The sequence below is a fragment of the Bufo bufo genome, chromosome 3 (assembly GCF_905171765.1).
Source record: "Bufo bufo chromosome 3, aBufBuf1.1, whole genome shotgun sequence".
Classification (NCBI taxonomy): domain Eukaryota; kingdom Metazoa; phylum Chordata; class Amphibia; order Anura; family Bufonidae; genus Bufo; species Bufo bufo.
In genome coordinates, this window is record NC_053391.1 from 232,904,135 (window position 1) to 232,928,313 (window position 24,179).

Sequence of the window (24,179 nt, forward strand, 5' to 3'; positions counted from 1 at the left end):
TCACATTATACACTGCTTGTTTCCATGGTTGCTATCATAGGTTACTGCTTTTTCCTATAGCGTCTAAGCATGACCACCATTGCTGGATTTCAGGATGGTCGTAACCATGAAAACGGGCAGTGTATAATGTGATTGAAAAATAAATGCAGCCAGCAAAGGAGGCAATATGGACAATCACAATACATTAGTAAGTACCTTGTATTAACTTCCTTAACATGATAAATACTATTTGCTGAAGTGAGACACCCCTTTAAGTTGTACCTCCCAAGATCAATTTAAAAACTGTTATACACCACAGCATGCTAATGAAATCCACAGTTATAATATGTGAAGAGTGTAACTATGTCCTTTAGGAACATGTGGCCTGTGCAGATGCAGCCTTGGCACTGATTTTGTAGGATAATGAAGAAAGTAAGATTAACAAGTGTAATGTACACTAGTAGGTATCTAAATAAGTGGCAGTTGGCGGTGTTGAAATTCCATGGTATCTGCAATGTGTCAGACAGTGATAAAAACCTCCTCTTAATTAACAGGTTGCCGACCTAGGACAAGAATGCTCATCCTAACTGGCCGGTACTTAACGCCTTAGGATGAGCATTTTCGTCCTAGGGTTAACCGGCTGCCCAACACGTGCTGCCGCGATCAGCAACAGGGGCCCGGCTGATACTGACAGCTGGGCCCCTGCTTTTTCCGCCAGCATCAGTGAAAACACAGATGCTGGTGGATTAACCTCTTGTATGCCGCGGTCACGGTGACTGCAGAATACAGGGGGTTTGCGGCAGCTTGTACATCCCTATGGGGTCCTCGTGCTGCGGTGATGGGGACCCGATGGTTGCTATGGCAGCCCCGATGCCTTTAACAGGCATTGGGACTGCCAGCTACGGAAGCCCAGGAGATCCAGCCCAAGGGCTGGGTCTCCTAGGCAACTGTCAGCGTCTTACAGATGTATTGTACTGTATTGAAACGGGGAACAGAGCCTGAAATGTTGATGTCCCATAGTGGAACCAATATAAAAAAATAATAAAAGTGACATAAAAGTGTTTTTAACAATAAAAAAAATAAGTTTTAATTAGAAAAAAAAGCCCCTTCCCCATAAAAAGAGACATATAAAATTGAAAAAAAAATTTTTAAAAAAATTAAAAACACACATATTAGGCATCACCACGTCCGTAAAAAACTGCTTTATAAAAAATATTCCATGATCCACTCTGTCCGGTCAACACCCTTTAAAATAAAAAATAGTAACTTTGCTAAAAAAAATAAATGATTTTTTTATCACCTTTTATTACAAAATGTGTAATACCAAGTGATCAAAAAGTCATATGTACCCAAAAATAATACCAATCAAACCGCCATCTAATTTTGCAAAAAATGAGGCCCTACATAAGACAATCAGCCAAAAAATTAAAAAAGATATGGCTTTCAGAAAACAGAGACATAAAAATAAAATTTTGTTTCAAAAATGCATTTAATGTTTAAAACCAAAATATATACAAAAAAAAGGCATATTAGATATCGCTGTGTCCATAACGACCTGTTCTATAAAAATATCACATGAGCTAACCTGTCTGGTGAGCACCGTAAAAAATAAAAAATAAAAACTGTGCCAAAAAAGCAATTTTTTATCACCTTACATCTCAAAAAGTGTAATACCAAGTGATCAAAAAATAGAATGTACCCAAAAATAATACCAGTCAAACTGGCATCTCATGCCGCAAAAAATGAGACCCTACATAAGACAATCAGCCAAAAAATAAAAAAGATATGGCTTTTAGAAAATGGAGACATAAAAACTGAATTTTTTGTTTTAAAAATGCTTTTATTGTTTAAAACCAAAGTAAATTAAAAAAAGACAAACATATTAGGTATTGCCAAATCCATAACAACCTGTTCTATAAAAATATCACATGAGCTAACCCGTCTGGTGAACATCGTAAAAAAATAAAACAAAAAAAAAACAAAACTGTGCCCCCCCAAAAAAATCTATTTCTTGTCACGTTACATCACAAAAAGTGTAATACCAACTGATCAAAAAGTAGTATGTACCCCAAAATAGTACCAATCAAACTGTTATTTCATCCCACCAAAAAATAAGACAATCACCCAAAAATTTAAAAAAGTAAAAAAATAGACAAATTAGGTATCGCCACGTCCGTAACAACCTGCTCTATAAAAATATCACATGATTTACCCTGTCAGGTGAAAACCATAAAAAAAAAATGCCCAAAAATGCATTTTTGTCACCATACATCACAAAAAGTGTAATACCAAACGATCAAAAATTTGTATGTACCCCAAAATAGTACCAATCAAACTGTCACCTCATGCCACAAAAACTGGAACCCCTACATAAGATAATCGCTCAAAAAATAAAAATATTATGGCTTTCAGAAAAAGGAGACACAAAAACATGATATTTTTTTTCAAAAATGCTTTATTATGTAAAACTGAAACTAAATAAAAATTAAAGTAGACATATCAGATATTGTTGCTTCCATAACAACATACTCTATAAAAATAGCACATAATCTAACCTGTCAGGTGAACACCGTAAAAAACTAAAAATAAAAACTGTGCCAAAACAGCCATTTTTTGGTTACCTTAACTCACAAAAAGCGTAATATAGAGCAATCAAAAGTCATATATACCACAAAATAGTACCAATAAAAGTGTCACCTTATCCTATAATTTCCAAAATGCGGTCACTTTTTTGGAGTTTCTACTGTAGGTGGGCATCAGGGGGTCTTTAACTGTCATATGGCAACTTAAAATTATCCCAGTGAAATCTGTCCTCCAGAATCCATATGGCTTTCCTTTCCTTCTGCGCCTTGCTGTGTGCCCTTACAGCAGTTTACGACCACATATGGGATGTTTCTGTAAACTGCAGAATAAGGGTAGTAAATATTGAGTTTTATTTGGATGTTAACCCTTGATGTGTTACAGGAAAAAATTAATTAAAATGGAGAATCTGCCAAAAAAATGAATCTCCTTTTTCCTTTAATTCTTGTGGAACATCTAAAGGGTTAAAAAGTTAGTAAAATATGTTTTTAATAACTTGAGGAGTGTAGTTTCTACAATAGGGTCATTTATGGGTAGTTTCTGCTATGTAAGCCCCACAAAGTGACTTCATAACTGAAGTGGTACTTAAAAAAATAGGTTTCCGAAATTTTCTTAAAATTTAAAAATTTGGCTTCTAAAATTCTAAGCCTTATAAGATCCTAAAAAATAAAGTTACATTTACAAAATGATGCAAAGATGAAAGTGGACGTATGGGGAATGTAAGGTAATAACTCTCTTATGATGTTTCACTATCTGCCTTAAAAGCAGAGAAATAAAAATTCTGAAAATTTATAATTTTTCCCAATTTTCTGTAAACTTTGGATTTTTTAATAAATAAAGGTGAATTATATTGACAAAAAATTTTCACTATCGTGAAGTACAATCAATCACTAGAAAACAATCTCATAATGGTTTGGATAAGTAAAAGTATTCCGAAGTTATCACCACTTAAAGTGTCACGTCAAGTTTCCAAAAAACGGCCTGGTCTTTAAGGTGAAAAATGGCAGGGTCCTTAAGGGGTTAATTAGGAAATAGAGGTCTATAGTACAAACAATTATGTTTTGAAGAGAAAGGCTTCACAAACCTTCCTGTCTGACCCAGGAAGAAGTACAGCGGCGCCTTAAAAAGATTAAAATAGACAAATCGCCAGGACCAGATGGCAGGACACCCCTGTATCCTGAAAGAATTAAGGCCCTTATTTCTGATATTTAAGGACTCTATACTGGCAGTGACGTCATTAAAGGTCCTATTGCTCACAGATGAAGACAGAAGAGAAGCCGGGCTGCGCGAACAAGTGGATTAAGGTGCGTTAAATTATTTTTATTCATTTTTTAACCCCTCCAGCCCTATTTTACTATGCATTCTGTATTCAGAATGCTATTATTATCCCTTATAACCATGTTATAAGGGGAAATAATACAATCTACACTACAACTAACCCAAACCTAAACTTCTGTGAAGAAGTTCGGGTCTGGGTACCACAGTCGGTTTTTTATCACGCGCATGCAAAACACATTGCACCCGCGTGATAAAAGCTGAACATCGGAATGCAATCACAGTCAAAACTGACTGCAATTGCATTCCTAATCGCACGGGTTTGCTGCAATGCACCGGGACGCATCCGGACCTAATCCAGACACGCCCGTGTGAAAGAGGCCTAAGAGTACCATCACTCTTTACTGGGAGCTTAATGGCATGGCAGCTGCATGCAAGTCTTACATCACCAAGCACTCCAGTGAAATCATGTTCTGTGGAGTAACGAATCACGCTTCTTTATCTAGCAGTCTGCTGGACAAGTCTATGTTTGGCAAATGCCAGGAGAATGTTACCTGCCTGACTGCATTGTGCCAATTGTAAAGTTTGGTGGATGAGGGATAATGTTATGGGGTGGTTTTTCAGGGGTTGGCTTAGGCCCCTTAACAGTTATGTTTGAGCTTCCCTAAAGACCTTTTCAGCCAGGATAGCAGATGTCAGAGTAACAATTTTCAGGCCAATTTGGTTTGGGTAGAATCGATTCAGACCCAAATCAAATCTTTTAACCAATTTGTTGGAATATGACCCAAAACAAATTTCAAGTATTTTGCTCATCGCTTCTTGTTAAACTATAGCAAAATGTTGGAAGGACATGGCCGAGTTTGGGATGGCCCCAACACTACACTGGGTTCCCCGTACAGCGTCGAGGTGTCACCAAGTGTTGCTGCTCACCGGAAGGGATGTTAAGGCATGGTGCACCCCAAGGGAAATAATTCCAGAGAGTCAGGGTCTACAGTAAACCAGGGTGCTTCTTTACTGGAGGAATTCAGGTGCAAAACAATACAGGCGAGGCATAGGGCTGGCTTCTCCAGTCTCCTCCATGGCAGAAGAAGGGTTTGATGCAGAGGAAAGGCCTGATCTAGCTGACCCTCTCTCTCTCTTCAGAAGGCTGGTACCCTGGTCAAAGGCTGGTGATCCAGGGCCTGTGGCAGCGTCTCTGCATCTTCTTCTGGTCACTCATGCAGGCTGGCATGAGTCTTCCCCTTCAAGCACTGGTCCCTAACTACAGCACACTAGGGGCACTGACTGCTCTACTTATATACCATTTCTAGCTAGACTGGAACCTTCTATTGGGAGGGGTGGAGTGGAGTAACTCTGCACAAAAAACTACATTGTAACACATTCCGTCTGGCATAGACTTACATTAGAGCTTTAATGATGCTGAATGGCAATGACACAACTGTTTTTCCAGACAAAAGCAAGTTTCCAGACATAACAAGATTCAGAAGGTCAATTTGTCTTTTTTTGGTTGTAAACAAGGCTTTTTCCTATCAAAACATGCTCTTCTTTAAAATCTATGGCAAGCTTTGGAAAATTACCAGCTTCTTATTCAAAGTCCCAAAAGTCTCTCAGTATTCATTAACTCTTTCCACAGAGCCTTGCAAATACAGTACAAATGAACAGGATATATATCACAACATACATATAAAATGCAGTTACACAGTATTAAACAGTGCACGTTAACCCTTTCAAGTGAAATAAAGTAAGAAATGTATGACTTTGCATAAGGAAAATTGACAAATGTCCACAAATATACAACACCAAAAGCAATTCATAGCCTTAATGTTCCTATAAAAATGTATTTTATTAAGTACAGTTAAAAATACCAAATACAATTAATATGATGGGGGTAAATCAAAATTCCTACCCTCGGACAACCAGCAAATTTCTGTTCATGGAGCATATATATGAACAATATATGTTTTTAGTGGCCCGAATCTGCTACATATAAATGCTTGCTATGCTAAGTACTAGTAACAAGTCCTATTTATAGCACTATCAAATTATATAACATGACATGAGTATAGAGATATAGCACTATCCATATAATATGCTATGCACAGGGCTAGTAAAGGACAAGCAACATTGGTAGTTACTAAATTCATTAACACTATATCACTTGCCTTCGGGTTGCTCTACGCGCGTTTCACGTGAGCTTCCTCAGGAGGTGACGTAGGATAGGGTAAGTGTGTTAATAAAGACAGGACAGACAGAAAGTAGATTAGAGATTAGATTCATAACTGAATATCATGCAGAATAGAAAGAGGTGATAAACATCTTCCATAAACATTGGGACATTTTGAAAATGGCCCCACTCTTGAGTAGACATGCCGTTTGTCTGAAAATCCCAAAATAACAGCAAGACGAACAAAAATTTGCAGGATATGTTAGTGCATAGTTATTATATACCTCAAATTAAGACCCCGTTTGGTGAAATTAAAAGTAGAGGTGGGTGCTTCCCTTGTGGAAGCTGTAAAGCATGCCAAAATATAGAGAGAACTACGTATTTTCAGAATTATAATTATCTATGTCGGACTTACAACAAGAGAATTTAGAGTTAGGGAACATGTCAGAGACATTGAAAAAGGCAAAGATCATATATGACATTGCCAGTTTGAAAACAATCCCAAAGAATTTTAAAATCTACCATCATTGTAACTCAAAATTACTTAAATTCAGAGGTATTTATCAAGTGCATCTGGGATCGAGGGGTGGCGATCTGACGAAGAGGCTGACGAAGAGAAAATAGATCTTCAGATTGGATGGGTGGATAGAGAGGGAACAATAATTAAATAAATATAGTTACTCCTTAGGAATTGCGTGAAGTATCGTGTTGATCTTTATTTGGTTTTAATATGCAAGGCAACTTATTCGTGTACATGTGATGTTTTGGTCCTACACGGACCTTTTTCAAACACTAGTTGCCATAGGAAAAAAGGATGGAAAGGTGGTTTGACGACGGTGACTAATCACCAGCTAGGAGACCATATGGTGATAAGTTACCTTCTCAAACCACCTTTTCATCCTCTAGTCCTATGGCAACTAGTGTTTGAAAAAGATAAGTGTAGGACCGAAACGTCACATGTACACGAATAAGTTGCCTTGCATATGAAAACCAAATAAAGATCAACAAGATACTTCACGCAATTCCTAAGGAGTGCCTAAGTTTATTTCATGATTGCTTGCTATAGGGGTGGGACCCCACAACTAGAGCACCCAACCGACAGGACATGAGTGCCACATCCTACCAAAAATGGATAGAGAGGGAACCAGAAAAACCAATGAGAAGAGGTCGGGAGCATCTCAAATCCAAGGAATATGGAAAGACAAGATCAAAAAAGGAAAAAGAGAAAAAAGTGAGAAAAAAGAAAAATAAAGACAAAGAAAAAGAAAAAAAAGAAAGAGATAAGAATGAGAAGTTCTATTTATGGTTGAGATTTATGATTTTAGATCTTACCTACGTTTATAATATGGATTTCTGTACAGGAAGAGGATTAATGGATTTAGCCTCCTCTTTTTATAATCAATAAGCAATCAATCTTACATCTTCTCCTGATGAAGCTTACGCGAAACACGCGTAGAGGAACCCGGACATCCCGCCGGCGTGCATCGTGCAGTGTCACAGCAGGCAAGTGATATTGTGCTACAGTGTCAATGAATTGAGTAACTACCAATGTTTATTGTCCTTTACTAGCCCTGTGCATAGCATATTATACAGTTGCAAGAAAAAGTATGTGAACCCTTTGGAATGATAAGGATTTCTGCACAAATTGGTCATAAAATGTGATCTGATCTTCATCTAAGTCACAACAATAGACAATCACAGTCTGCTTAAACTAATAACACACAAAGAATTAAATGTTACCATATTTTTATTGAACACATTATGTAAACATTCACAGTGCAGGTGGAAAAAGTATGTGAACCCCTAGACTAATCACATCTCCAAGAGCTAATTGGAGTGAGGTGTCAGCCAACTGGAGTCCAATCAATGAGATGAGATTGGAGGTGTTGGTTACAGCTGCCCTGCCCTATAAAAAACACGCACCAGTTCTGGGTTTGCTTTTCACAAGAAGCATTGCCTGATGTGAATGATGCCTCACACAAAAGAGCTCTCAGAAGACCTACGATTAAGAATTGTTGACTTGCATAAAGCTGGAAAGGGTTATAAAAGTATCTCCAAAAGCCTTACTGTTCATCAGTCCACGGTAAGACAAATTGTCTATAAATGGAGAAAGTTCAGCACTGCTGCTACTCTCCCTAGGAGTGTCCATCCTGTAAAGATGACTGCAAGAGCACAGCGCAGACTGCTCAATGAGGTGAAGAAGAATCCTAGAGTGTCAGCTAAAGACTTACAAAAGTCTCTGGCATATGCTAACATCCCTGTTAGCAAATCTACGATACGTAAAACACTAAACAAGAATAGATTTCACGGGAGGATACCACAGAAGAAGCCACTGCTGTCCAAAAAAAACATTGCTGCACGTTTACAGTTTGCACAAGAGCACCTGGATGTTCCACAGCAGTACTGGCAAAATATTCTGTGGACAGATAAAGCCAAAGTTGAGTGGTTTGGAAGAAACACACAACACTATGTGTGGAGAAAAAGAGGCACAGCACACCAACATCAAAATCTCATCCCAACTATGAAGTATGGTGGTGGGGGCATCATGCTCTGGGGCTGCTTTGCTGCCCCAGGGCCTGGATGGATTGCTATCATCAAAGGAAAAATGAATTCCCAAGTTTATCAAGACATTTTGCAGGAGAACTTAAGGCCATCTGTCCACCAGCTGAAGCTCAACAGAAGATGGGTTTTGCAACAGGACAAAGACCCAAAACATAGAAGTAAATCAACAACAGAATGGCTTAAACAGAAGAAAATACGCCTTCTGGAGTGGCCCAGTCAGAGTCCTGACCTCAACCCGATTGAGATGCTGTGGCATGACCTCAAGAAAGCAAATCACAACAGATATCCCAAGAATATTGCTGAACTGAAACAGTTCTGTAAAGAGGAATAGTCAAGAATTACTCCTGACCGTTGTGCACATCTGATCTGCACCTACAGGAAACGTTTGGTTGAAGTTATTGCTGCCAAAGGAGGTTCAACCAGTTATTAAATCCAAGGGTTCACATACTTTTTCCACCTGCACTCTGAATGTTTACATGGTGTGTTCAATAAAAACATGGTAACATTTAATTCTTTGTGTGTTATTAGTTTAAGCAGACTGTGATTGTCTATTGTTGTGACTTAGATGAAGATCAGATCACATTTTATGACCAATTTGTGCAGAAATCCATATCATTCCAAAGGGTTCACATACTTTTTCTTGCAACTATATGTATAGTGTTATATCTCTATACTCATGTGATGTTATATAATTTGATAGTGCTATAAATAGGACTTGTTACTACTACTTAACTTAGCAAGCATTTATATGTAGCAGATTCTACCCACTAAAAACATATATTGTTCACATATATGCTCCATGAATAGTAATCTGCTGGATGTCCGAGGGTAGGAATTTTGATCTACCCCCATCATATTAATTGTATTTGGTATTTTTAACTGTACTTAATAAAATACATTTATATGGGAACATTAAGGCTATGGATTGCTTTTGGTGTTGTATAACTGTTTAAAGTAGCGGTTCTCAGTCATAACATGTTAAAGATTGGGAATAGTGGCTGGTTTGATCTAAATGTCCACAAATGTCCAGACTTAACAGTACCCCTACTCCAGGGCACTACACCTACAATTTTCGAATGATTAAACTATATCCACAGGATTAAATTCTTTGAATAAAAAAGATGGACCCAAGAGGGAAATCATTAGTGGTTAAGAAATATTGGGGGGGAATTTATCATGAGAGGAATATCTGGTCTATTTTGTTTGAGTCTGCGTTGGCGGATAGCAGAAGGACCCGGCTTTGCACGTGTATTTTTTATCTATTTTATTTAATGTTTATGTGTGTCGTTATATCGACAGTATCCCCCATAACAGTGACATCTACAGAACCCCTCCCCTTTAACAGTGAACTCCACAGTCCCCCACCCCTTAACACTGACCCCCCACAGTGCCCCAGCACTTTAAAATGGGACCTCCACAGCAGCCCATCCCCTTAACTTTGACCTTCACAGCAGTCCTCCCCTTTAACAGTGAGTTTCACAGCACCCCACTCCCTTGACAGTGACCTCCTCAGGGGTCCGCCCCCTTAACAGTGACCTCACAGTACCCTGCTGCCTTAACAGTGACCTCCACAGCAGTTGCCCCTTTAATAGTGGCCCCAGCCCCCTTAACAGTGACCTCCACAGCGGCCTGCCCCCTTAACAGTAACATCCACAGTGAACGCCTCTTTAACAGTGACCTCCACAGTGCCCGCCCCTTTAACAGTGACCTCCACAGCGCCCGCCTCTTTAATGCTAGGGCTACACGACGACACCTGTCGTGCAACATTTTGTCTCAACAATTTTTATAATGATAGACTATGGTGTCGCACTGCGACATGTGACATTCTGCGACTGCGACACAACAGTTTAAAAAAATCCATCCAAGATGGATTTTTGAGCGACTTTCACGTCGCAGTCACAGCATGTCGCATGTCATAGTGCAACACCATAGACAATCATTCTTAAAATTGTCATGCGATATTGGTGCGACATCAATGTTGCGCGACACATGTAGCAGTGTAGTTGTGCGACTTATTGTCGCCGTGTAGCCCTAGCCTAAAGCTAACCTACAGCAGTGAAGAAAAATGGCTGGGTTGTTATGGAAACCTGGAGTAAAACTGTGTGTATGTGGAGACTAAGGGCCTGCGAGCTTCTATTGGCTGATAAGGGACAGGGGACCGTGTGTATGGCAGTTGGGATATGAAGAGAAAGACTTGAAGGCTTGTATTGGCTAATGCAGGACATTTTTGGGGAATATCTCAGGAACGGTACGTTGTAGAGAGCTGAGACCTCCACAAGATTTCTTTCCAGTTAGCAAGGGATGTATGTACCAAGTTTAGTTGAAATCAATGGTTGCGTTTTTGAGTGATCGCGGAACACACACACACACACACACACATATATACATCCTTCTTTATATATATATATATATAGATTTATCAAATGTCACATGCTGTTTGATAAATTTGTATTATCCTTAAACCTAACGCTTTTGTCTAGAAAAACGATTCCAGTGAGTAATGAAATGGCGGCTTTTTTTGCAACCATGTGATTGGACCATGTGATGAGCTGAGTGACATCACCACAGGTGCTTTGACAGGTCCTGAAGAAAGAACAGGAGACCGGCAGCTACGTGATCAATTGGAGGAGGTGAGTTAATTTTTTTAATTTATTTTAACCCTCAATTGACCTTCTACTAAGGGTACTTTCACACTAGCGTTTTTCTTTTCCGGCGCTGAGTTCCGTCCTAGGGGCCCAAATCCGGAAAAGAACTGATCAGTTTTATCCTAATGCATTCTGAATGGAGAGTAATCCGTTCAGGATGCATCAGGATTTCTTCAGTTCAGTCTTTTTGACTGATCAGGCTTTTCAGAAAACCGTAGCATGTTGTATTTTCACCTCCGGCCAAAAATCCTGAACACTTTGACTGAACGCCGGATCAGGCCTTTTTCCCATTGACTTGCATTAACGCCGGATCCGGCGCCGTGTGTTCAGTCAAACCGGATCCGGCTTTTGCATGTTAAACCCGAAAAATTCGAAAAAAAAGTTAAAGTCCATAAATGGCGGATCCGGTTTTTCCAATGCATTTTTTCATTGTGATCAAAATCCTGATCAGGATTCAAATGTAATTCGTTTTCACACGTTTTTCCGGATCCGGCGGGCAGTTCCGGTGTCGGAATTGAACGCCGGATTTAAACAACGCTAGTGTGAAAGCAGCCTAAGCATTCTGTATTAAAGAATGCTATTATTTTCCCTTATAACCATGTTATAAGGGAAAATAATGACATCTACACAACACCGAACCCAAACCTGAACTTCAGTGAAGAAGTTCGGGTCTGGGTACCACATTCAGTTTTTTATCACGCGCGTGCAAGACGCATTGCACCCGCGCGATAAAAACTGAACAACGGAACGCAATCGCAGTCAAAACTGACTGCAATTGGGTACCTACTCGCATGGGTTTGCCGCAATGCACCTGGGACGCATAATGAGCCAAAACGTGTGAACCCAGCCTAAGGCTACTTTCATACATTTTCACAGCATTTTTGCTGGATCCGGCAGGGCTCAGGAAAAACGCTTCTGTTCCTGATAATACAACCATCTGCATCCGTTATGATCGGATCCGGTTGTATTATCTTTAACATAGCCAAGACGGATCCGTCATAAACACCATTGAAAGTCAATGGGGGACGGATCTGTTTTCTATTGTGTCAGATTGTGTCAGAGTTAAACAGATCCATCCCCACTGACTTGCATTGTGGGTCATGACGGATTCGTTTTGCTCCGTATCCCATGACGTAAAGAAAACCACAGCTTGCTGTGGTTTGCTCTCCGGTATGAGAAAGCAACTAAATGGAACGGAATGCAATTTGGAGCATTCCATTCTGTTTAGTTACGTTTTGTCCTCATTGACAATGAATGGAGACAAAATGGAAGTGTTTTTTTCCAGTATTGAGCCCCTATAACGTATCTCAATACCGGAAAATAGAAACGCTAGTGTGAAAGTAGCCTAACAATGCTAGCTGCACCCACTTTCCCAATCACATTACAAAACTGGAGTGAGTGGTGTAAAAATGCAAAAACTCGCAAAAGCACAATTTTTTTAAAAGCCAGAATTCTGGTTTGATGTCATAATAAATCAGGGACATTTTCTTATTTCTGTTACAATACTCTTTGAAATACAGTGACGACACGTTCATCGGTCATGTGGCCATGGAAGTGAATGGGGCTGCTCTGCAATACCAAACACAGCTGCTTTACAATGTACAGCACTGTGCTTGGTGAGCTGCGAGAAGGCAACGGTACTCACAGGGGCGCCGATGCCTTCTAAAACTGCTGATCGGCAGAGGTCCGGAGTGTCAGCCCCCCACTGATCAGATACTGATGACCTATCCTGAGGATAGGTTATCAGTACTAAACACCGGATGTTTTCATCTGCACATGGGGAGAAGCAGCAGCAGCAGCTGTGGTGCGGGGACCAGGAGAGGCGCAGGGAGCGGGGAGCCAGGTAGGTATATTCAATGTGAGGGGCCTGGGCATATGGGGGAGCATTTTATAGTCTTGGATAACCCCTTTAATAAATCAGAAATAAAGAATGTATTAAAAAAACACATATTGTAATGTATTAAAGTTTTTTCCCATTTTCTGAGCTATGGCAATATCAACATTGAACACGTGTCTAATTTTTTTTAATCTAGATACTCCATTTAGTCCTCACTATAGTACTATAGTAATATTTGGGTGCTACTACCCTGATTAATTGTTGCTAACACCAGGGTTGTCATTTTCTGTGTCTGGGTAATTCCCTTGCATGGATCAAAATAGTGAAAAGTAATGCAAATACAGTGCTGTAACTGTCTAGGTACAATAGCATAACATATATAAGTCAATCCATGCATAGACCCATAGAATCCACTCATGTAGAATAAGGACATGCACATATCTTTTGCCTAGCTATGTAAATGTAGCATGTAAGTGAATGTAAGTGACAGCCCTCTGTTGAAATGTTATTTACTGCACCATCATTTTTGTGTAAGATAGACATCAACAGTAGACTTAGAATTTTTGGACTATAATAGAACTCATAAGTTATAATTTAAACGATTATGTAGCAACATTTCTGAATTTAACTTTGATAGTTACCTTCAGTGACAGCCAAAGTGAACATAGCTTTAATCCCATTCACATCTGTGCCCAAGCCACAAATGTAAGTGCCTTCATCAGTTTTCCTTAAGTTAGACAAAGTAATGGTGACCAAGCCGTCGTTTTTATTGTCTTCAATTGAAACACGGCCGAAAAAGTTCTGGTGTACATAGTTATTCGTAGAGGCGATTGTATATTGACATTTTCCAGACCTTCCTCGTTCTTGGCAAACAAACTTGCGGCTATGCTTATTGGCCTTCGTAATAGTTGAGTATGCGCAAGTGATGGATACTGACCCTTCCAATTTTCCAGTCACCTCTTTTGGGCAGACAAATGTATCAGACTCTGTATTTTAAGAGAATACAAGAACATAATGTTATATTGTGTTTTAGAAGGAAGATAGGGGTTCAATCCCTCCTTGTTAGAAGATCCCTTCATAATAAGTTGATCATAAAATGTCCTCTTACTGGGACCTTCAACAATGTGAGGAAACCTAGTATTTAATTTCCCTGGAGCACCACTACAGGGAAAATGATGCATTACACAATGCCCATTCAAATCAATCTGGTATCTGTGTAGTGCAGGAGAGGACAGGTCCGCCATAAGGAGGGAAACTTGTTGATCCTGGTCCTGAACAGGGACCCCACTTTTGGTTTGGAATTCAAGGTAATAAAAATATTTTCTTTTAATCTGGACAACCCATCTAAAGAATCGCGAAATATAAAACCAGGCATAATGGCTCTTTCTTGTTTGCATTTGTTCTATATCCCAAATTCAAAACTAAAAAAAAAAACGATGGGGGTCATTTAAGAACAGATATACGCTACTGGCGCCTCTACACAACTTCGGCGATTCACCGCCAGTTAGGGGCTTAATAAGACCGGTGTCTAAATGTCGGTCCTAATAAATGTGCCCCTATACACTTCTCATAGGAGGCATCCATATTTTCTTCCTGCTAAAACTAGTGCATGGAAGTTTAGGAGGAGGAGGCAGGGTTTAGGCTGCATGCAATACTTTTTGACTACATAGTGTACATAGTGAGTGTAGCTATTTGGTTTAAGAACACATACACACACACACATATAGTATAAGGCCTCATGCACACGACAGTTGTTTTTCTCTGCCTCTGTTCCGTTTTTTGCGGATAGGATGGGGACTCATTCATTTCAATGGGTCAGCAAAAAAATGCTGATAGTTCATCCGTTTGTGTTCCGCGTCCGTTGTCCGTGTTTCCCTTCAGCAAAAAAAATAGTTCATGTCCTACTTTTTTCACATTTGCGGACAAGGATAGGCATTTATTACAAGGGATATGTGGGGAAAAAACGGATCCTCCCCAAAAAACGGATGCAGCATTCATTTATTTTTGCGGACGCACAATTTGCGGACGCAAAAAACAACTGTCGTGTGCATGAGGCCTTAGGGTGATAATGTCTACGTTGTAAAAATGTGTGACTTTTTTCAGTTTTATGCCACTTTTCAAAAAAGGAGTGAATTTTTGCCTCTATAGGTTTAATATACAGGGTGGGCCATTTATATAAATACACCTTAATAAAATGGGAATGGTTGGTGATATTAACTTCTTGTTTATGGCACATTAGTATATGTGAGGGGGGAAACTTTTCAAGATGGGTGGTGACCATGGCGGCCATTTTGAAGTTGGCCATTTTGAATCCAACTTTTGTTTTTTCAATAGGAAGAGGGTCATTTGACACATCAATCTTATTGGGAATTTCACAAGAAAAACAATGGTGTGCTTGGTTTTAACGTAACTTTATTCTTTCATGAGTTATTTACAAGTTTCTGACTACTTATAAAATGTGTTCAATGTGCTGCCCATTGTGTTGGATTGTCAATGCAACCCTCTTCTCCCACTCTTCACACACTGATAGCAACACCGCAGGAGAAATGCTAGCACAATCTTCCAGTATCTGCCGTTTCAGGTGCTGCACATCTCGTATCATCTGAAGGCAATCGTCTATGCTGTGAAGATACGAGATGTGCAGCACCTGAAACGACAGATACTGGAAGATTGTGCTAGCATTTCTCCTGCGGTGTTGCTATCAGTGTGTGAAGAGTGGGAGAAGAGGGTTGCATTGACAATCCAACACAATGGGCAGCACATTGAACACATTTTATAAGTGGTCAGAAACTTGTAAATAACTCATGAAAGAATAAAGTTACGTTAAAACCAAGCACACCATTGTTTTTCTTGTGAAATTCCCAATAAGTTTGATGTGTCACATGACCCTCTTCCTATTGAAAAAACAAAAGTTGGATTCAAAATGGCCGACTTCAAAATGGCCGCCATGGTCACCACCCATCTTGAAAAGTTTCCCCCCTCACATATACTAATGTGCCACAAACAAGAAGTTAATATCACCAACCATTCCCATTTTATTAAGGTGTATCCATATAAATGGCCCACCCTGTAGTTTACTATAATTTATACCAGAAACTGGCATAACTTTTAGTGCCAGCTCATAGCTGGAGTAGATTTGCTTTTCTGGTGCACATACTGCCATAAGAGGCCTGCTTAATAAGAAATGCAACACATCATATTTTAATACAATTCTGATTGAGTGGTGTGTGAAGGGGTTAAAAGTAAAAGATAAGCAAAATGCCCCTCACCAATCCCCACTCTGCTATTTCAACACTGTTCTAGTCCCTGCTGCTCTCGAATTCCTGGTGCCACATAGACACACAGAAGATGGCTGGAAATGCTTGCCAGCCAATCACAAGGCTGATGCAGGTCACTTATGTGACTAGTGATTGGCTGAACAGGCATTTCCAGCCATCTTCTGTGTCAAGTGGGGACCAGAAAGTGTAGAGCAGCAGAGGTGGATCGGTGCTTATTTTTTCTATTTTAACCAATTCTAGTCCATTGAAAAAAATATGATTTAGTGTCCCTTTAATGTTAGTGATATCAGTAAACTGCAGTAAACAAATTTGTTTTAAGGGTATATATACAGTAAGTGTGCAGATGTAGCAGAGTTATATTTGTCAATGCAACAAAATTGTGTTTATAATTTGGTACAGCACATTGTGATGCCAAAATATATGGTTTTGCAGAGGACTGGATGGACTTCTTGAATGGAATTTGTCTGAGTGAATGCCCATCAGTATTTTCCATATTGCTATTTTCCCTATATACTCTAACATTGTGGCATGTCTGTATCCTTCAATGGGCTCATGATGGTCTGTGTCCGGTATAGCACCTCATCGTCATTTAAAGGGATTGTCCAGGTTCAGAGCTGAACCCGGACATATCCCCTTCTTCATCCAGGCAGCCCCTCTGAGTGGAACATTGGAGCATTTTACAGGCTAAGGGAACGCTAAAGACCACCCGTTAGTGGTGATGATATGGTACAATTTCCAGAGAGTCAGACCCTTTGATCTAAGCCTAAACAACCTCTGTAAAAAAAAGTTATTAGACTCTTTTACCTCAACAAGGCATTGAGGGGAAACGAGGCATTTCCCAGACCACCCAATCCCAATGACCAATGAATGGGCAAAGGATGTCAGCAGCCCAGTACAAGAGAAGCAATATCGTCAATGCACCAAGGTCACTTGAATGTGGTCACGCTAACTTTACAGGCAAGAAAAGCCCTTTAGTTACAATTGGGTCAGATCAGCATTTTTATTATGTGGAACAAAAGTTGTTGCTACTGTTTTGGGGCAGAAAGGGAGTATCATTAATAATTATCATAATACTAATGCCCTTTTTGCCCCAAACAGTAATAATATTGTGTGCCCCGACATCAGTAATGCGTAGGATTCTGACTGACTCAGTGCAATGCCTTGGAAGCAGCTTAGGCAGGGTGCTGAATCTCAGTCCTGTATGTAGACCAGTCCTGTATAGAGACTTACTAGTAGTACTCCATGGTATGGAGCACTATTGGCAATGCTCCATGGGAAATTAATATGCAAATGGATATCTCCCAAGAAAGAGAACAAGGCTTCTTGGAAAGTTGGATCTTGACTTATAAAGAGCCAGTTTCAAAAGGTGGTGCTGGCAAGATGGTTCATTTTCAAGTCTCCATACCATGGAGTACTTTCTGTAGGCCTCCATATAAGACTGGTCTCAGCACCTTGCCTAAGCTGCTTCCAAGATATTGCACTAAACAAGTCAGAATCCTCCTCCATACTGATGAGGAGTAAGCACCCCAAAAACAGCACTCTATGGATAGATATCTGGCTTGGCTATATTCCTTGGCTATATTCCCTTGCCAAATCCCAAGGCTTGTTGAAAAGTCAGATCATGACTCATAGGGGGCCACTTCCAATAGTTGGCACTGGCGAGATAGTTCTCTTTTTCAGGAGATACCTCTTTGCATATGTGTTTTCCATGGAGGATTGCCACTAAGTCTCCATACAGGACTGGGTTCTTTAAGGAGATTCACTACCCTGCCTAAGACAGTAGTATTGAAAGACTCTTCCAATAGAGTACTTGACTATGGATTTTCTAAACCTGATAACTCCTTTGAAGTAACTTATTAAAAACATGATGTAAAGATACATACATATACAGAATCATTAGGTGTCATTTTGCCCTACAAAACACTTGTTACAAAAGGTTTACTATCCTGATATTAAATGCCCGATGGTGTAATCCTCTGGTACCACTGCCACCTTTACGTAAGCCAAGTTTAGTGAAGTAGCTCTCAGTAGTTAGTATTATTTTGTGTTGAACGATGCCCATGCATTGATAATTTCTTCTTGGAACATTTCCTTTGGTTTGGTTATTTTGGATGACTTACCAACATTTTGGATTAAGGCACAAGCTAGGCCAAATAAAAACAACCCAGAAGTCATTGTGTAATATCAGAAATGTGTTCCTTCTTCTCCTTCAAATGAAATCTGCAAGAATAACAAGATTTATTTATGGTAAGTGACAAGTTGGGTGTTGGCCTAGCACAAGACATTCCATAAAATTTATTATCCTCGTGCAAACAAGTTTTCACATGGAGGTTAGTATTTGTCCGTCTACTGTATTTTCTATCAAGCGACCATTTTTAAGACGCTACCGCATTGGCAGAAGATGGTTACATTCGTACAAATGTTCGTTTGGCCAAACATCTGCCCGTCTAAACACCCTCCTGATCAGTTGACAAACAGATGATTGGCTCTTTAAAAATAATCATTAGAGACTTGGTAGATATTGTGATGTGCTGCAGACAATATGTGAACTGTATGGAGGACAAAAATACTAATGATAGTTTGTCCCCATGCAGTTTGTAACAGGCCCTTTAAACTAGTACCAGTCAACTTGCTTTACTTGCTGTTACTCACTTGTCACTTATGAGTTTTTCAGTTTTTCAAACTGAAACTCATGATAAGGGTGCATTGACACGATCGTATGTATTGTGCAGTCTGCAAAATGCAGATCCGCAAAAAATACGGAGGGCGTCCATGTGACGTCCGTTTTGCACCCCTTTTTTTGGCGGATCTATTATAATGGACAAGAATAGGACATGTTCTATCTTTTTTTGCAGGGCTACAGAACGGACACACAGTGTGCTGTCCGCATTTTTTGCGCACCCATTTTAGTAAATGGGCCTGCATCCTACCCCCCAAAAAATGTGGATCAGATACAGAGCAAAAATATGGTCGTGTGAATGGGGTCTAAGCTCTTTTTGTCAGCATATTCCATCAATAATAAAGTCATTTATCAAAACTTTTGGTAAAACAGTCTTAGTTGCCCATGGCAACTAATCAGAGCTCAGCTTTCATTTAATAAAGGGCTCTGAAAAAGATGAAAGCTGAGCTTCGATTGGTTGCTATGGGCAACTAAGACTGTTTTAATCTTAGGCGGTTTTGATAAATGAGGCTCATAGTTTTACATGCAGTTCTGTATGAATACAAAGTTTCAGAAACTTTACTGTATTTTTAAAATGGAAATGGTCTGAAACTGGAGTTTTTCTTATTTCACACCATCGGACATAACAGTGAATGTCATGGGCTAAGTAAATGTTTTCATATTAATATTGAATTTAGCTAAATAGAGTTAATTTAGTCATATGTTAATAATTACACAAGTCAGTGACCCACATATGAACTCCCAGATCGCCAGCATTAGTGAATAGCTCAGTATGAGAATGGTGCAGAATCCAAGCCAATAGAACAATGCAAACAACTTGCAGTTTCTCAGTAATTTGTTTGTCAGGTAATTCCCTGGAACATTTTATTTCCTTGTTCAATGTCTGCCTATTAACACTGCATTCTTTTTGTTAGTTTTTTTTTTTTTTTTACCACAGATGTGGGTAATAGATGATGCAATTAATTATGCAGCAAATTTCCTTTCGCATGTTTTTCTGGCTATGATCAATGAATAAAAATACAGATATCTGATTGTGAATTCTAATCTTTTATGTCAAATTACCAAAAAAACATTTCAGTTATGCTTTCTCACACATCTCTCATTTTCCTTCTCTATATATGTATATAATAGCGGACAGTGGTAGGTCACCTTAAAATAAAGTTATATGTGCCCCTTGTTCTCCTACAGCTTCTTCTGATAATACTAGCAAATCCTATTGTATTGCGGCTGTGCTTGGTATTATGCTCAGTCACATTCACTTCTATGATGATGAGTGCGATACCAAGCACAGCCGCTATACAGTGTACGGTGCTGTTCTTGGTGAGCACGGGGGAGGCCATGGCGTTCACAAGAGCGCCGGTGCCTTCTCAAAAAGCTGGTCGGGGTCCCAGGTGTCAGCCCCCAACCGATCAGGTACGGATGACTTATTCTAAAGACTAGTGTTGAGTGAACTTGTGGTTTCGAGTTCGGCGTACAAGTTTCGGGTTATCTAACAATTCCTTTGTGGATTCTGCTACCACAGACCGTAGACTTATGGTACGGTTACGTGTTAGCGGAATCCATAACAGAATTCTTAGATAACCCAAACCTTGTACGCTGTACTTAAAACCACAAGTTCACTCAACACTACTGAGGACAGGTCATCAGTATGAAAATCTCAGAAAACTCTTTTAACGTGTTCAGCAATCTGTGCTACAGTAGCTCTTTTGCAATATTGGACAAGATGGACTTACTTTCGCTCCCCATGCCCATCAGTTAGCCTTGGGTAACCATGATTCTGTCACTGGTTCACTGGTTGTCCTTCCTTGGACCACTTTTGATAGATACTAACCACTGCATACCTGGAACACTCCCCAAGACCTGCTATTTTGATGACATTTTGACCCTATTTTTGACCTTGTCATAGTCACTTCTTAGGCGTGCCCATTATTCTGGCTTCCAATACATCAATTACAAGAACTGACTTTAGCTTGCTGCCTAATATAACCATCTAATTGACAGGTACCATTGTAACAGGATGAATAATATTATTCATTTCACCTGTCTGTGAACACCCCTTATCCAGACCAGATTTCCTGTGACAAATTTTTATTTTCAACCATATATTAGGCATACTAGCCATCTTCTCTGAAAACGCCTAAGAAGTAAGGAACCTGATTTAAAAAAAAATAAGGTGTGGGGATCTTCATGTGTAGGATTGCAACTTTAAAGAGGACCTTTCACCACTCCTGACATGTCTGTTTTAATAGCTTCATGCATTCCCCATGTAATAACAATTCTAGAGCATCTATTCTGATGTCTGTATGTTGTCCAATTCCTCTATTATTTCTACTAGAAGTTATGAATGAATTGCTAGCAGTCTGCAGTAAGGGTACAGAGGGGTGGTAACCAGTTTGGGGGGGGGGGGTGTACCTGCGCAGACTCACTCTATCCAATCAGTGCTGTCATTTTCAGACTGTGCAGGTACACCCCCAATTTGTTACCACCCCTCTGTACCCTTACTGCAGAATGACAGCAATTCATTCATAACTTCTAGTAGAAATAATACAATAATGGCACAACTTAGAGCCTATATATATATATATAAAAATATAAATATATAACAAAAAATATAATTTATATACCCTATATGGACAACATTACTGGGACATACCTCTTAATCACTGAATTCTGGTGTTTTATTTTCTCCCATTTCCACAGCTGCATAAAGTCCAGCTCCTAGCTGGTGTGGTGTGGTTGAGTGTGGTACTGGGATAGGATGCCACCATTGCAACAAGTCAGTTTGTGAAATTTCTTCCTTCCTAAATATTCCATGATTAACTGTGAATGCTATTGTTGCAAAGTGGAAGTGTTTAGGAACCTCAGCAACTAACAAAGTGACAGACCACGTAAGCGATTGCAGAGTGCTGAGGCTCATAAAAGTCACCAATGCTCTGCTAACTCAATAATTGCAGAGTTCCAAACCTCCTCTGGCATTAACATCAGAGATGAGCGAGTTTCCTAAAATTAAATTTGGCTGCTTCGCCGAACTTCAACAAAAAATTTAATTTATTACAAATTACTTAATAACGAATCACATTCCATTGTATAAAGGGGGCGCAATGAAGAGAAATGGCGATTGTGCTGCTCCCTGTCATTTAACCGGTCCGATGCCACGTTCAATGATGATTGTGGCATCTGAGAGTCACATTTAGCCTATCAGGGTTATCAGCCTATCCTAAAAAACATACTCACCGAATCCATTTAATCATGGAGAGGCTGTCACGGCCATCTTGATTGAAGAATGTGCCAATTCTTGGGCATGCTGACGTGAAGACATCACCACCTCCTCACGCTGGGCGGCCATGATGTCACCGCGCCTGCCTGTCGTGATGATGTTGTGATGTCACAAGTCAGCATGCAAGAGAATTGGCGCCTTTTCTTCAATCAAGATGGCCGCCACAGCCTCTTTGCAATCCAAGCACCAAGAAATTTGGATTTGTGGCAAATCTAATTTTTCCAGAAATTCGGATTGAATTGCACTTTGTTAACTTCGATTTAAAAAACAATGCTTTGAAATATTGTGCTTTATGGGTTAGAGCTTTATGGCCTGAGTTTCCATGGCTGAACAGCTAAATGCAAGCCTTACATCACCAAGCACAAGGCCAGCTTGGCAACTACAGATTGGCGGACATCAGGCTGGAGTGGTGTAAAGCATGCCACCACTGGACGCTGGAGCAGTGGAAACATGTTCTGTGGAGTGGTGAATTACACTTCTCTGTAAGTCTGATGGATTGGTTTGGGGAATGCTATGAGAAGAACCTGCCTGACTGCATTGTACCAACTGTAAAGTTTGGTGGAGGAAGTATAAGGCTATGGGGTTGTTTTTCAGGGGTGGGGCTAGGCTCCTATGTTATGGTGAAGGAAAATCTTAATGCTTCAGTAATTAGCAAAGCAAGAATTTTTTGATAATTGTATGCATCCAGATTTTTGGGAACAGTTTGGAAAAGGCCCTTTTATGTTTGGTGAAGGCCCTTTTCAGAATGATTGTACCACAGTGCATAAAGCAAGGTCCATAAAGGTGTGGTTGGGTGAATTTTATAGAGCCTGCACTGAGGCCTAACCATAGCCTCATCAACACCTTTATGCTCATAATGCATCTGTATGAGTACAGTTTTCCCACCTATAAACATATGTTACTTAACCCCTTCAACCCCGGGCCTGTTTTCACCTTCCTGCCCAGGCCATTTATTGCAAATCTGACATGTGTCACTTTATGTGGTAATAGCTTTGGAACGCTTTTACTTATCCAAGCCATTCTGAGATTGTTTTCTCTTGTACTTCGTGATAGTCATAAACTTTTTTTTTTTTTTCTTTATTAAATTTCCAATAATAACAGACAAATTATTTTTTTAAACATATATATATATATATATATATATATATATATAAATATACTGGTATATATATATTATCTTCATTTTCAAACCCCATATAACCCGTCCCACCCCCAGATGTGTCCTCCTTTGGCACCAGTCCTCCGTAACCCGACCGAGGAAAGATGTAGAAGGATGGAGAGCGAATGAAACTCTATCTATTCCAGTCTCTCCAGATTTTACTCCATTTTATTTCAATATCTCTTTGCTTATACAGGATATGTTCGTATCTCTTATTGGTATCTACCAATTTTAACTATGTATTAATACTTGGAGCCTCTCGCGCAAACCAAGAGCTTGCTATTAGGAGTCTTGCCAGGAACATTATCTTAAACAGAAGATTTTTTTTATATTGATAACAAGCCACCCTGGCAAGATCCCCCAATACCAAAAAATCAACCATAAAAGGAATCTGCACGTTCAATTTTCTCTGGATATAATCATGAATAGACCACCAATATTGTTTCAACTTTGGGCATGACCAAAACATATGCAAATAGTCCGCATCTGGAGGCTCGCAGCTAGGACAATTGGCATGACTCCTAATACCACATCTCTTAAGCCATCGCGGAGTAACATACAATCTATGTACTGTAGAATATTAAACTGCACCAAAACGTGATTAAAATTATGTGAAACCACTTTAAGATCCTGAAACACCTTCTCCTGATCCTCCACGTGAGTCACTGAGCAATCATTTTGCCCAGCCCTCTGACCAGGAGACAAAATATCACCAAACCGTACTATAAGCAAACATTTATACA

At 39.6% G+C, this 24,179-nt stretch overlaps 1 protein-coding gene across 2 annotated transcripts in view; it reads right to left on the reverse strand.

Moving 5' to 3' along the window:
* Positions 1-24,179, reverse strand: part of LOC120995061 (polymeric immunoglobulin receptor-like) — a 150,627-nt gene that overhangs the window by 38,549 nt on the left and 87,899 nt on the right. For both annotated transcript variants that reach the window (XM_040424036.1, XM_040424035.1), the window contains exons 2-3: positions 18,441-18,540; positions 13,684-14,028 (exon numbers count right to left, since the gene is read on the reverse strand). In XM_040424036.1, the coding sequence (XP_040279970.1) occupies positions 13,684-14,028; positions 18,441-18,495 (400 nt within the window). In that variant the 5' untranslated portion in view covers positions 18,496-18,540. The remainder of the gene's footprint in view (positions 1-13,683; positions 14,029-18,440; positions 18,541-24,179) is intronic.